This window comes from Epinephelus lanceolatus, chromosome 14 (genome assembly GCF_041903045.1).
Source record: "Epinephelus lanceolatus isolate andai-2023 chromosome 14, ASM4190304v1, whole genome shotgun sequence".
Classification (NCBI taxonomy): domain Eukaryota; kingdom Metazoa; phylum Chordata; class Actinopteri; order Perciformes; family Serranidae; genus Epinephelus; species Epinephelus lanceolatus.
This window is the reverse complement of record NC_135747.1, coordinates 34,673,097-34,689,129: the sequence shown is the minus strand read 5'-3', so window position 1 is coordinate 34,689,129 and position 16,033 is coordinate 34,673,097. Positions and strand designations below refer to the sequence as shown.

The 16,033-nt window shown below is 41.2% G+C and overlaps 1 protein-coding gene across 1 annotated transcript in view; it reads left to right on the top strand.

The window, feature by feature from the left end:
* Positions 1–4,743: 4,743 nt before the first annotated feature.
* The window catches only part of LOC117251145 (aryl hydrocarbon receptor-like), a 52,722-nt gene continuing 41,432 nt past the window's right edge, over positions 4,744–16,033 (top strand). Inside the window, exon 1 of the mRNA XM_033617144.2 lies at positions 4,744–4,973. Within this exon, the coding sequence (XP_033473035.2) occupies positions 4,915–4,973 (59 nt within the window). The 5' untranslated portion in view covers positions 4,744–4,914. The remainder of the gene's footprint in view (positions 4,974–16,033) is intronic.

The window sequence follows — 16,033 nt, the reverse complement described above, 5'->3', positions numbered from 1 at the left end:
TTCCAGCAGCTTTTGGGTGTCTGGAGCACCTCCTCACTGTATTTTTAAAGCATTTTTAGGCACCAAAGGTGAGTGTTTTTATAGCGACCCTCACTGTGTTTACAGCGTCTTTAAAGGCACCAAAGGTGGGTGTGTTGTAGCCACATGTCATTATGTTTCCAGCTGCTTTTTAGGCACCAAACGTAGGTGTTTTTATAGCAACCCATTGCTTCTTTTTCCAACAGCTCTTTAGATACGCGACATGGGTGTTTTGTAGCAAACTTGTTGCTGTTTTTTTCAGCTTATGGTGACCCTTCACTGTGTTAACAGCGTCTTTAAAAGCACCGTACTTGGGTGTATTATAGACACCTGTCACTGTGTTTCCAGCTGCTTTTTAGGCACTGAATGTGGGTGTGTTGTAGTGACCTGTAAGTCTGTTTCCAGTGGCTTTTTGACGCAGAATGTGGGTGTTTTGTAGCAACCTGTCACCGTGTTTCCAGCTGCTTTTTAGGCACTGAATGTGGGTGTGTTGTAGTGACCTGTCACTGTGTTACCAGTGGCTTTTTGATGCAGAATGTGGGTGTTTTGTAGCAACCTGTCACTGTGTTTCCAGCTGCTTTTTGACACCAAATGTGGGTGTTTTGTAGCAACCCATCGCTGTTTTACCAGCGGCTTTTTAGGCATCAAAGTTAGGTGTTATGTAGCAATCTGTCACTGTGTTTCCAGTGGCTTTTTAGGCTCTGAACTTGGGTGTTTTGTAGCAACCTGCCACTGTGTTTCCAGTGGGTTTTTAGGCACTGAATTTGGGTGTTTTGTAGTGACCGGTCACTGTGTTTCCAGCCTCTTTTTGACACTGAACGTGGGTGTGTTGTAGCGACCTGTCACTGTATTTCCAGTGGCTTTTTGACACCAAACATGGATGTTCTGCAGCGATCCATCTGCTTTTTTCCAGCAGGGATAGTGGCACAAAAAACAGATTTGTTTTACCAGGACACTGCTGCATTTCTTGCAGGGATCGTGCCCCCCAAAAGCAGGTATGTTTAGTCTTGATGTTTTCCTAACTGTAACCACATATATGTACTGCTCATAAATACTAAATAGGACGACTTACATAGTTATAGCCAATAACGACCATCACATAAATAAATCAATGTTTTACATGCATACTGACAGATTTGAACAAACTGACAGTGTGAATTTTCAGCATAATCTACTCAAAACCTGCTCAGAAATGCATTTTGTGGCCAAATGTATGTGGACACATCTGTGAGCACTTTTGGTCTAGGGCTGTTCTCCATGGTTTGGGCTTGGCTCCTTAGTTCCAAGAAATTTAAAGGGAGTTTTAATGCTACAACATTCACTGCTCCTTTAGACAATAGAGTGCTTCCAGTGTTGTGGCGGCAGTTTGGGGAAGGCCCTTTCCTGTTTCAACATGACAATGCCCCTATGCACAAAGCCAGGTCCATAAAGATATGCTTCTCCAGCTTAGCGTGGAAGAAATTCAGATCTCACCCACTAATGCTCTTGCAGCTGAGCAGGAGTGAATCCAAAAACTTGTAGAAGGACTTTCCACAGGAGTGGAGGCTGATATTAGCATATTAATGTCCTTTGTCTTGGAATTAGATGCTAAATTACACATGGGTGTGACGTTTTGGTGTCCACAGTTTGTTTGAGTGTTAACAGAGCTTTGGCCATGTAATTAGGTATGTAATATAAAGTAGTGGCATAATTTACAGGTTAAAAGCCCCCATTAACGTGTAGCTTTTGGACTTAACACAAAACTTTGAAGCTGTTTATCCTCACTTGTATTAAATCTGCATCAGCTGGTGGCCAAACTTGACGCTGGCTTGCTTGTGCTGACATGTAAATCATTAACATGCCAAAAAAGGCTTTTAAACTATGGATGACAACGAGTAATCAATGACTGATTAATCCGTTGTTATTATTTTAATTGATTAAAGATCTGATTCTGAAATATACACAGTGTGTAGTCTTGAATTTCATTCTTCATTCTTCTTCTATCATCATATAATGGTGTATTGTGAAAGCATGTTTCAGTGATCAGTATTAGCAAACAGCATGCAATATAACCATTTTATGACAAGGCAGCTGTCTTGGGGTACGGACCGACATTGGAAAATGAAGTGGGCAAACCATTATTCAGTTATATTAAATATGTTTCATATGTCTAGGCCTTTATATCTTTATGTTTCATAGGCAGTTTGATTTTGATTAAAGAAGAAAATGCATGTGGTATTGTTTGGTATAAGCAAAGTTTTCTTTTTTAAATCAAAATGAATCAATCGTTAATGTTACCAATGATCAATTAAGGACATTGCTTACAATTTGCAACCCTATTTTACACCTTTCTCTAAAAATAGCCACTCGGATTTTGTTTGTGTTCTTGAATTTGTTTATATAAATCAGTCATTGTGGATGTGTACCCATTTATTTATTTTCAACAGAGAATGAAGTGGATGAGATTGAGGCAGGCATGTCCAAAGTCTACTAACTACTACTTCCTCCTGTTCCTTTTCGGATGTGTAAATCAGATTAATCATACACTGACAACTGCTGGTACATTATGCTTTTTGATATTTGCAAATATTACTTTCTTTCTGTCTGCTTGTTTGTAAGTTCATGTCTTTTTTTTTTTTTTACATGTTCAAAATAAATAATATCAATATTAAAGGTCCCGCGGCTTGTCTTTGAAAATATACTATATGTGGCCACCCCACACAATATTGGTTAATAAAGCAGGATCACTCTTTCCATTTTTTGACTCATGGCAGGACTATCATACAGTTTGTGGAAATGCACCAAGTAGGAACTACACAGGCAGAGCTTCTGTGTTTTCATGGAGACCATAAACAAGCAAACAAACAAGGAAGAAGCAGTAACGTCGACAGCAGGAGCCACTGCTTTCAGGAGCGATGGAACATTGAATACTTTTTCAATGGAAGATGACACAGTTGCGTATATGTCTAATTCAGTGGTTTTCCAGTGGTGTGATGTGAGATTCTGTGATAACCACACATTATTATTGCAATATTCAACTGGGCCTATACAAAAAGTTTTAAATTCATTTTTAATTTTTAATTGACTGTATCAGCATGGTGGGTTCCTGGTTTGAACCCAGGGTGGGGGAGCCCTTCTGTGTGGAGTTTGCATGTTCTCCCCGTGTCAGCGTGGGTTTCCTCCAGGTGCTCCAGCTTCCTCCCACAGTCCAAAGACATGCAGGTTAATTGGCAACTCTAAATTGCCCGTAGGTGTGAATGTGATTGTGAATGGTTGTCTGTCTCTATGTGTCAGCCCTGTGATAAGCCCCTTTTATACTGCTAGATTTTCGGCGGATGTTGGGTCGTTTTGCAGGCAAGCTGCGAGCGTTTAGACACACAGAGCCGGATTGGCGAGTTGATCCGAGGTGCCAATTTAAAAGAAGAAAGCCGTGAACAGGACAATGGATGCTTTATTGTATGGAGCAAATTACAACAAAGTAGCAGCAACGACAACCTGCCGCTGAAAGAAAAGAGGAAATAAACTGTCAGTAGACAGTATCATGAGTGTGTTTGTCTAAGTTTCGGTGTGGAAATCATAGGTTACCTATCTCTGAGCGCAGGTATGATTGTGAAAATGTCCCCCGGAAATGTACTCTTTGTTTGACTGTCAATCGAGGAGACGAATATCATTATGTACTTGTGTGTTCTTTTTTTGATAAAGAGAGAAGAGAGTTGGTTGGACAGTTCTATGGAGCAAATCCAAATATTTATAAGTTTCAAAAGTTAATGTCATCTTAAAAAGTAAAGGTCTTGTCAAATTTGTTGAAACTTTTAAAGAAAATCTTGAATAGTTTCTCTTGATTTGCTTTGACTTGTATGTATGTACACAAATTCTGTTTTATATATTTTGCTGTGCATTGGCTGCCGCCTGTCCTGATTTGTTAATGTTATTTTTTGTTGTTTGCCCCTTATACTCCGGGGAGGGGTCAGAAGGAATAAATGAAATGAAATGAATGAAAGCTACCTGTCTTATGTCGTGATTAAAGAAGTGACCGTGCACAGATATACAGTTGTGCCGTGAGATTTTGGCTTTTGGCTTGGTCTAATTTGTGTGTGATCATGATGTGAGAAACAGCGGGCCCCCAGGTATTTTCACATTATCTAATATGGCCTCCATTTAAGGCACAGTAGGCCTGTAGGTATAAACAGCATAGATACAGTGGGAACATGACACTGAAGACAGGATGTAGTGAAGTACAAAATAAGTTCTGTATGCATCAAATTTAATGTAAATTATTATGGAAACTTCTCTGTATTTCCTGCTGTGGTCAGAAAACTCAGCCAAAGAACATATTTCTCCAGCTAAGTCAAAAATCACAGCACACTGTGGATGTTTCAAAAGCCTAACCGAGCATGGCTGACAGTCAGAGTCCAGTCCACCTTAAAACACAGCTCTGACACACATATACATTTCCTGAAAACGCCCCGTGCACGACAGACAGAAAAAAAGGAAAACTCAAGTGACTCTGAATAATAATACTAAGGCCGCGGTGTGTATGCAGAGAAGGGGGGGTTGGACTTGTGCTGTATTCTCCGCCAAACTTCTCCAAACTTCCCTTCCCTCCCCCCTCACAAAACTTCACCGCGTTTGCGTTCAGTCTGCTGCCTCAACCTCACCTCACCGCACCGCCGACCAAGGTCAGCGTCAGTGACCGCCCACAGGAACTGGCAACGCGGCACCAAACCTCCGCGGACCCCGGTAGCCTTTTTTTTCTTCCTCTCTAACATTGGAGTTGGACTCACTCACTCACTGGCTGAGCAAACTACGGACTAACCGACTGCTGAGCGGATGGAGGAAGCCTCGGTAGCGAAGGAGTGAATCAGCCAAACGATTGTGAACAACGTCAAGTTTGTGAGCGTTAAACGAAGTGACACCATGTTGGGACACCCAGCGTCTTATGCTAACAAGAAGAGGAAGAAGCCTGTTCTCAAACAGTAAGACTTGTCAGAAACTATTGTTTGACTCCACAGCCCTTCTCTATACTGTACGCAGCCAGCTTGTGGGGCTAAAATGAGTATATGCATATTTAAAGCTGACATTTTGAAGTTAAAGTTAAGTACGTAAACGCACCACCTGAGTTAACGTTAACAGCAACTGGTGCGTTTATGAGTTAACGTTAGAGACGTAACTTTCAATTATCGGAAGTGGTGGGCATTATATAGAAAGACGGGCATCATCATAATCATAAAGTGTGCTTTATTTTAGAAAGCTGCTTTAAATTAAAATACCTCAAATTAAATCAAACTAGACATCTTGGCGAAAATGAAGGTAAACCGAGTTAAGGTCGACCGCATCCTCATTAAAACTATGTCATCATATATCAGTTATATATCCATAACTGTGAGGCAGAAGTTGTCAGATAAACGAGCAACAGCCGGTAAAATGTGGCCGTGTGTTTGTGTAGATGGTTACACTCTCCTCTGGGTTTTGTTTCCCCTTCTCTCGCGGACCACCTTAAGAATGTGTCTAGCTTGGATCTGGCATGGATATCTTGCCCTCGCGCATTAATCACAATCAAGTTGGAGAGTCGGCTGCTGCTCTCACGCGATGCTCCGAGGAGGGCGGAGGGCTCGCGGGCCCCGAGTATGTTATTGTAATCTGATACGGCCTCGCGCTCCATCTTTGTGGGATCACTGCTCTGTGTGTGTGTGTGTGTGCTGTATAGTGCCTGTTCCTCTGGCTTTTCTTTATGCTCCTCTTGTTTCTTACCGTTTTGAAAAGATTATTTTATAGTAAACTTTACAGTCAGTTGGAAGTACATAAAGAAATACTACATTAGAAAATAAAAGTTGTTTTAGATTCTTATTTCATTAAGTCTTTTTAGTGTTGAACTGTTGATGCATTAACATCAGTAGTATTTTCGTGACTTAAAGTTTGTTTTTGAGTTTTTAAAACATTTTCAATGACACAAAACCACCTAAAAAGTAAAACAAAAAAACAAAAATAATAATAAAATAGGTCAGGACTGACTTTTACTAAAAGATAAAAAACAAAAACAAATAGACAATAGTAATATAAAAACAAATTAAGGTAAATCAAAAATATCTTTAGGCATCAAAGGTGGGTGTTTTATAGCAACCAGTCGCTGTGTTTCCAGTGGCTTTTTAGGCATTCAAAGCAGGTGTTTTGTAGCACCCTGTCGCTGTGTTTCCGGTTGCTTTTTGACACCGAACGTGTGTGTTTTGTAGTGACTCGTCACTGTGTTTACAGTGGCTTTTTAAGCACTGAATGTGGGTGTTTTGTAGCACCCTGTCGCTGTGTTTCCAGTTGCTTTTTGACACTGAACGTGTGTTTTGTAGTGACTCGTTGCTGTGTTTCCAGTTGCTTTTTGACACTGACCGTGGGTGTTTTGTAGTGACTCGTTGCAGTGTATCCGGTGGCTTTTCAGGTGCAAAACGTGGGTGTGTTGTAGCGACCTGTCACTGAATTTCCAGCTGCTTTTTAGGCACCGAACGTGGGTGTGTAGTGACGACCTGTCACTGTTTCCAGTGGCTTTTTGACACCCAATATGGGCATTTTGTAGGGACCTGTTGCAATGTTTCCAGCTGCTTTTTAGGTACCGAACGTGGGTGTGTTGTAGCGACCTGTCGCTGTGTTTGCAGTTGCTTTTTAGGCACCTAATTTGTGTGTTCAGCTTTCACTTTTATTAGAGTAATATTTGTCCAGGAGTATCTACATTTTGACTCAAGTTATGGAGTTGTGAACTTAGTCCACCACCTGTCTGACCACTGCATTACAGTATTTTGTGGGACTTTTTTAACAAAGGTGGTCTCAAGTCCCAAGTCCTACACTTTGAGTTTTGAGTCATAAAAATTGTGACTGAAGTCTGACTAGTAATTCATTATAGTTAGGGTTACAACAGTATTCTTGCTAATGGATGTACATAAAGACAGATGGTTTTCTTAGGTGGTGGTAGAGACCAAAATATAGCTAAAAAGAGACTCAAGTATGAAACTTGAGCAAAAAAAGGCACCATTTTTGGTCTAAATATAAACCTTAGGCCCTGCCCTCCATCACAATTCAAACCACAGTGTCCCAATATTACTTTTAAATTGACTGGTATGTCTTTAATGCAGGGATTAACAACAGACTAACTAAATAGACAAACTTAATCCATGTAATGGTTTGTTTACATAAGCAATATTTGTAAACATGTTGTGCTGCTTTTTAAAATCATACTGTTAAACACAGATGCACTGTGAGTCAACAGAGAGCAGATACGTGTGCTTATAGTGATCTGGCAGCTCGGGTATAGGCAGTTCCCAGTGTAAATCCCAAAATAAAAAGGTGGCCTGTGTGCAGACGTCTGTGTTTCTGAAGATGTGGGGCTGTGCAGCGAGGACTGAGGTTTTCTGGACAGCCAGCTGGGCTCAGCTGCACAAAGGCACCATTGAGCCTGACTGTAAAAAGCTGTGGTCACTACACAGGGGCATTCCACGGCAGATCTGGCCATCCTAATTCTCTGTTTTATTACCGTGGACGCCTTCTGTGTGCGTTGCCAGTCTCCTTTGCCATGCATCCTGCTACATTATTAAAATGTAATGTATTCCACGCACTAACTCTCCCACTCTTACAGCAACCATTTTGTTCAGTTTGCAAGCAATGTTGTTCTCATGCGTTGAAACATTTAAAGCTTGAGTGCAGAACATCTGTCTCCCCCCTCTGGCAGTTACAGTAATAACATCAATGCACGCTTTTAACATAGGCCAACAGGTGAGCTATCTGCGTCACATCCACCCCTTTTTTTAAAGATAAAATTTCATAGATAGTATAGGTAGACAAGAAAGGGGCGCACGCTCTATTAGTCTAACTACTGGGGCCCCCCACAAGTCTTTTTTGACTTTAATCCTCCCTCTGAATGCCAAGATGCCTTTTTATCTGGAGCATCTACTCAATTTTTCTTGGAGGCTTCTTAGGATTTCTTAGTATCGTCTGCCATCCTAGCTGACACCGAATATTAGTATGTTATCAGAAAGACGTTGCAGTCTTACATTGGACGGACGTAAAATTTTGATTGGAATAAACATCGAGATAACGATATTTTAAATGTCTAAGGACGTTAGAAGTTCATGTTGTGTGGCCTTTAACATTATGACGTTTTGAGTTTTGGTTTCCGTACTTCGTGATTAAACATCGTTATTCTACGTCAAGAGGATGTTTGCGTGAGACGCTTTGAAGACGGTGGGTTTTGGTTACTTAACAACACAACTTAAAACCAACAAAATATCCATGTCACCTGTCATCAGTATTCTACACCACATTTATTTTGACATTAGACGTTGTCCTGGCATTGAACTTTGGTTCAGTAAGCATTGAAAAACCAAAATGAAAAGCAGTGCCAACAAGAAAAAGACAAAACAAATGTAATATAATCTAATGCTCTGGATGGTTGACATAAAACCCATCACATCACTGTGCCTGTGTGGGAATGTCACCACAGACACTCGAGACCAAAAGTCTAGCACACTGAGAAGTACAGAGAGCTTTTCCTGGTGACGATAGGCTTAACTTGCATTGTGTGAACTTGTTCGGCAAGGACTTGAATGTAATGGACATTCAGACTCACAAGATTTAAACTGACAACCATCATGTTGTCACAAAAACACATTACTCCAACCGTAGTCTCCCAAATTCATGTAGGAACTAAACAATAAGAATTCATTCAATTTTATACACACTACCAACACAGAAAATTAATTTGAGACCTGCTTTGTCCTTTTCTCAGCCCACTACAGTATTGTTTTTCAACAGCAGCGGCACTCCTACAGGTTTCTGTGAAAATATTAGTTAATTATAGTTTATCAGGCTCATTAAAGCCCTCCAGAGAGTGCAGTGCTAATGTGTACTTAACACTGAGTAAGTGGATTATAAATTGGATGCTTAATAGTGAGACTGTGCATTTATTTTAGCAAACAATGGCATCCTTAATCAGAGGGGATAATATGCTTCACCAGTGCAAATGTTTTTTTGCACAGTAATCTAAAGGGATTGTGAGAAATGCACACACAGGCAGACATGCTGATAAGAGGTTTGGCAGGACACCAAAACACTCCTGGTGATCAGTAACAAAGTTGCCCTTTGTTCTTTGCCCTTTGTTTCTTTTTCAAAGAGGAGTCTTCACAAACACCAGTGAAACACTTTTTAGCCTTGTCTAACACACTTACAGGAAAAATGTCTCCATTTATGACACAACTTGAAAAAAACCTATGTGCACTGCTAGCTATGGAATAATATTGGGTATGTTAAAGCTGTCTTAGAATACCAGACAGTGTAGCTTAAAGGGATAGTTCACCCCAAAATCAAAAATACATATATCATTCGTCATATTTCCTTCTCTCCAATATAACTAGATAGCACTCAGCTTGTGGTGCTTAATAATTTGCAAAACTCAACAGCAGTGTCTTTCTAACTACACATTGTGACTGCTCAAGATAATCTATAGACCTTGTTATGAGCAGTTTTATGTAGTTTTAGGCACCAAATTTGGGTGTATTGTAGCGACCTGTTACTGTGTTTCCATTTGCTTCTTAGGCACCGAATGTGGGTGTGTTGTAGCAACCTGTCACTATGTTTCCACTTGCTTTTTAGGCACAGAACATGAATGTTTTGTAGCGACCAGTCGCTGTGTTTCCAGTGGCTTTTTAGGCACAGGACTTGGGTGTTTAGTAGTGACTTGTCACTGTGTTTCCAGTGGCTTTTTGACACAGGATATGGGTGTTTTGTAGTGACCTGTCACTGTGTTTCCAGTGGCTTTTTGACACAGGATGTGGGTGTTTTGTAGCGACCTTTCGCAGTGAGTTCAGCAGCTTTGTAGGCACAGAATTTGGGTGTGTTGTAGCTACCTGTTACTGTGTTTCCAGCAGCTTTTTGACACCGAACATGGGTGTGTTTTAGTGACCTGTTGCTGTGTTTCCAGTTGATTTTGAGCACCAAATTTGAGTGTTTTGTCATGACCAGTCACTGTGTTTGTAGTGGCTTTTAGGCATCGAACTTGGGTGTTTTGTAGTGACCCATCACTGTGTTCCTAGTGTCTCTTTGACACCAAGTTGGGTGTTTTGTAGCGACCAGTTGCTTCGTTTCCAGCAGCCCTTTAGACACTAAACAAGGGGGCACTACTACTTACTTTTTTCCTAAACTACACTCGCTAACAATGCACAAAAGGAAGCATGTATCTACTGCTGACTCACTTAGCACCACAGAGCTAGCTAACTTTACAGCTCAGTCAAGGAGGATGCCATTAATGTTTACATCCCGCACAGTCACAAGCATGAGCCTCTCAGTTTGTGGGTGTAGTAAGGTAGAAAGAAATAGTTCCTACATGAAACTACTCTTAACAAGGTCTGTGGATTATCTTTAGTAACCAGATCATGATTTCTCGAAAGAGACATCGCTGTTGAATTTTTCATTTATTTTATTTTTTTGCACTTTGAGCACAAGCCATATATTGCCATTGTATTAGAGAGAAGGCAGACATCTCAATGGCTGACGTCTTAGACACATAGCAGTTCATACCCAAATGAATTTGGAAGCTGTAATGTTTTTCAATCAGTCTTACATATCATCATGTCTATCTGCTTGGTGGAGCAGGGCAAAACAAATGAGACAGCTCTTGCTCAGGTTGGGTTGGATATTTGATCCCTGGCTATTCTTGTCCACATGTTTAAATGCCCCAAAGGAAGACACAGAAACCAAAGTTGCTGTTGGTGTGTGTAGGTGTAGTAAAAAGTGTTGCTTTGTACAGAAGTGTCTGCCAAGTTGATGTAATGTAAACAATAGCCTGGGCTGGGAACATGGGGATTTTTTTTCCCAGATGCGAGTACTGTCCGAACAGTATCTCAAACAGTTAAGAAACACTGTGTGTGCGTGACACTGAGATAGAAGCATCCAGCGTAGCCAGAACGTTCAGCCCAAACCAGTCCCAGCCCAAGAGCTCTGGGTGCAAACCTGACCTGAAGCCAGTGCTTAAAACTTCTAAAGACTCCGAAAAAGCTCTGAAGAGTTTGTGGCTGGCTCCCTCCTGGATCCAGCGGTGCCCCCCAGAGTCACAACTGAAAAACAACAAAAAAGAACATGTACAACATCTATAGAAATGTCTGCATCCAATTCTCCACTTCTGTTTCAAACACTCTCCACATCCGTAGTTTCTCCAGAACATCGCTGAATACATTACTTCTTTGTCACGCTACTGCCTCTGCATATCTCTCAAGCTCCTCTGGACACAGCGGATTTAGCAACTTATTGGCAAAGTGATTCTTCAGATCGTATCTGTGCCTGATTTTTGCATTTGTTCATGCTGCTTCGTAATTATGTTTTGTGCTGCATGATGCAACCGGAGAGCTGCATTAACCACACTTTCTGTGGAGTAAACAAGGGTGGTTTCTGTCTCAGCATGAGCATATATAACAGAAAGCCTAACGTTTGGATTGATTTCAGAACGCTGCTCTGTAGGATCTTGTTAAACAGGACTGCCGTTGCTGTAACCCATTCATCATCTTTGTTCTCGTACATTTATGTGCAACATATGTTATTTTGTGTGAGTTCTCTCTTCTATTTTTTACCTCTCTGTCTGGAAAGCTCTTTGTAGTCTAAGGCCTGCTTTTGTAAACTATCCTACGTCCAAATTTGCAGTCTGTGTTTTCCAGCAGCCAAACATGTGTATAGAAAGCACGCTTTTCCTACTTTTGAGCCACTGAGTCATCCCTCTGGATCTGGCAGACGCTCCGCCTGCTCCGAGCAGACAAATGTGTGTCAGTGTCATTACAGCAGACTGAGTGCAACATGGGCCTCCTAGACTCAGAGGCAGAGGTGACTGGGTTCATATCTCCGCTCTTTCGCTCTTGAGATAAGGAAATGAAATAGAAACCGAGGGATGAGGTATAACATCTGCCTCCCGTACAATGAACATCCTGATGTCTGCTGCTCAACCCCGTGATCCATAGCAAATCAAGGTGGAAAAAATGGTTCTGAATGCTGGCTTTTGTCTGCGCTCGGCATTTCTTGAGAGTGAGATCAGTCCTGCTTCATTTCTGAGAAGGTACAGCTTGGGTCTGAAGCCAGCAATCAAGTTCAGGCTGCATTCCCTGCAGACTGTTTAGTGGCAGAGAGGGAAACTTTATAGCCTATCATTAACCAGAGTTTCGGTAAAGAGAGAAATTTAGGAGGAATTTAGGTAGGGAATTTGCAACCTGAAACTGCATATATGCTTTGGTAGTGATAGACCTGGATAAGTTGATGACGTTGTGTTTTAGGGCTGAAACCAACTGATTCAACTGATTAGATTTGGCCAGTCTGTGGCAGATCTGTGATTGGTTCCTCCTGAGAAATATTTACAGAGAAAACTTCTGCTTGAGGACATCTCAAAGGTTACCCACAAGGCTTTGCAACACATTTATAACGATCACATCTCTATGCAGTCCAGCGCAATGATCATCAGTTATACACAGTGACATGTGATTTTGTACACCTAAACTAATCACGTTATCAACTTATTGTAAGATACATAGATATGACCTCAAACATTTTGCTGATCTTGATTTTACCTTTTGTGTTTACATGCGCATTTGTTTACACAAGAATGTCACCAACATTTTAACCAACATGACGCCAGAATAAACTTCAGGGTTTTCCTTATCGTTGGGAGACAAAGACGACAGAGACGACACAGTTTAGCTTACCAGTAGCTTGCAGCTGCAATTTTGGAGATGAACACTCAAAGTCCTGGTAGTCCCTAGCTTGCCAACTAGGACTGGGCGATAAAATGACTATGTACGATATATATATATATATATATATATATATATATATATATATATATATATATATATATATATATATATATATATATTTTCAAGCAAGATATAAATTTAGGCAACAGCGTTTATATCGATATAGAGTCAAGTTGCGTTACATGACACATAACAGTGTGCATCTTTTTTTCTGTCACACTCTCCGCACTCACTCACACAAGTTCTCCAGCAACACTTTATAGAGCTGTAGCCTGACGTGCACCTCCCCAGAAATGTAACTACACATTGTGGCGACGCAGACCTCCTGTCTATTTCTGTAAGCTGAAACCATTTCCCTCAGTGGAAACAAAGCTTTGATTTACTTTAATTTCACAGATAAGAAACAATAAATTGTGAAGACAATAAAGCCTCCACAAAAATAGCATTTTAAGTCTTGTGTGTGATTTATCCTGGCTTCATATGAGGAGAGGAAATCGCTGCAATTCGCTAAGCTAATTTATACAATGTAAAATGCCAAAGGCTTGTGCTAATAATGTTAGCATGTTATATTTGTTTTGGTTTAGTAGGAGACGGCTGTTTTGTCAGTGAACCTTGTGAGTTGTAATGGAGCCGAATTTTCTTACATTATCTTTGTCAAATGTTGCTGATGTCCCTGGCTTCATATAGAGGAAAAGTTTGCTAGCTGCCAGGCTAATTTATACAATGTAAAATGTCATAGACTTGTGCTAAAAACATTAGCATGTTGTATTTGTGGAGAAAAGCAAAAGACAAATGTTTTGTCTGTGAATGCTGCGAGTTATAGTGAAGCTGATTGGTGTACTTGTGTTTGATTAAGCCATGTTTGATGTGTGTTTTAGGTGTGTTTTGAATCAATTAAACTTTACAGCACTTCAGCCACCGACTAGTGTTTTGGAGGTGTAACTGTTGTGCAGCTGCATATTTTCAAATGGGAATAAAATCCCTGTCTTTGCATTTTATTTATTTATTTTGATCACTGTTTTTATTTTTATATAAAAGTGCTTGTGACATCTCAAATGTGGCTTTGACTTGCAACTGAAAACATGTAGCCCGTTTCTTAGAAAATACAAAGATATATATCATGTATCGCTAGTCAGTAAATACTGAGACAGGGCTTGACGCTAACTTTTTTCCCAAGGAGCACATGTGCTCCTAAGTTGAAAAAGTAAGGAGCGCACAAAGAACTTTTGGGGCACAATGTAAATTGATCAAATAATTTTTTTTTTTTTGTAATAAACGTGATGCAAATAGACATTTACAAGCAAAATTATTTAATGAATTTTTATACAAAATGTACAGAAAGGTAAAATTATCAAGTTTTGAAAACGTATTGCAATTTAACTTTGTCTTTAATGTTATTATCTAATATATATCTTATCTTTGCAATATATTATCTTATATAATGTTATTACTATCCTAATACATTCTCCAGGTCCTCTGAAACTCTGCAGGACTTATTTCCACCCTGCCCAGCAGCGGTACCGTGGCGAATGGTCCCTAACTGTGGCGAGAACGGAGCAGGCTTCGCCGGAGGTCTGCCGCTTTTCCTGGTCCCTCTTCTCCGCCACACTTTGACTTATTCCCACCCAGCCGACAGCCTGGCCGTGGAGAACAGTCCCTAACTGCGGAGAGAATGGAGCAGGCTTCCTCGGAGGTCCACCGCTTTTCCCAGTCCCTCGTCTCTGCCACACTTTGACTAAAGCCTCTTTCACACAGAGTGCGATTTTTGCGGCGCCCACTGCAGGGTAGGGTGCAGAGCAAGCGGAGAGCAAAGCGCACAAGACAGGATTTTGGGGAATACAGGCTCGTTCAGGAGCTACAGCTCCATGGTGACCACATCCGTGTCTACCTCAGGCTCTTCTCTGCTAGCCCATTGGATGCGCCGAGGTGTCGTCACAGCGCATAGCAGTGAAATTAAAAAATTTTCAATTCGAGTGCAGGCTGGCGGCGGCCGCGGCATATGCCCTCTCGCGCGCCACTCAGCTCGGCGGCAGAGCGGTGCACTCTTGCGCCGCGGTAGCACATACACAATGAATGGGTTCGTCGGCGGAGGTCTGCTCTTTGCGCGCTCTGTGTGAAAAGGGCTTTATTTCCACCCTGCCCAGCAGCTGTACCGTGGCGAACGGTCTCTAACTGCGGGGAGAACGGAGCAGGCTTCACCGTAGGTCCGCCGCTTCCTCCACACTTTGACTTATTTCCACACTGCCGACAGTGGGACTTATATTCTTTGTGCCGACAATTGCTTGGAAAACCGCCCATAACTGTGTCACGCGGGGAAGAGGGAAGAGGGAAGGCGGCTGGAGTTCCTCCAACATTTGCGGTTAGATTATCATATTTTTTTATTGACAAAAACATAGGCTGCTTCGGCTGATTTTTTTTTATGTGCACCTGTGCCCCTAAATATTTTTTACAGTTGGCACACACCTATTTTTAGTCGCAAATGCAAGTGAAACGCTCGCACTGACGAGCCCTGTGAGATATGAATTTTTGTTCATATTGCCCAACCCTATTGCCAACCCCTGGCATCGACTCAAAAACTCTGTTGTTTGAAGCTTTACCCTTCAACAACTTCATCCTCCACTCTGTTAATCCACCAACAAACCACCCAGCTCCCAGGTTGCCACCCCCAGCAGCCTGATTATGGAGGCAACTGCTGCATAACCAGGGTTTCTAAACATGTCTGTTAGTCACAAGAGGCATCACGTAGTTTTTTTTTCCTGGCAAAATTTTGAATGAAGTCTCAAAGTGGGTACAGACTGACGACAGACTCCGTAAAACTTTAATAAGGATGGAAGATTTTGAAGTCTGTGATTGTCTCTAATGCTGTATGTTCTTTTGTTATGTCTGGCCATGTTTGTTTTTCTCTCTATCTGCTGTACTCTGGTCTTTCGTGCAAAAGAGATCTTGATCTCAATGAGATTACCTGATTAAATAAAGGTTGTATAAAGGGAATACTTTGTGGAGGAACTGTGAATAGAGTTCTGTGGACTTGGCTGGGAGCATTGAAGCAAATCTGGAGGCTTGTGTTGGTTTTTTCCTTTAATTTATCTTTGTTCCAAATTGCCTGAGTGACAGCAGCTGAAGTCGTACCCTGAACAACAGTTAAAGAACCGCAACCATGACGGATCAGGCAATGAAAACACAATTTCAGGGTTGTTTATGTACTTGCCTTACCTCTTACTCGATGTTTTTTCCAACCAGTGAGTCATTTGTATTGAAAATCAGCTGTT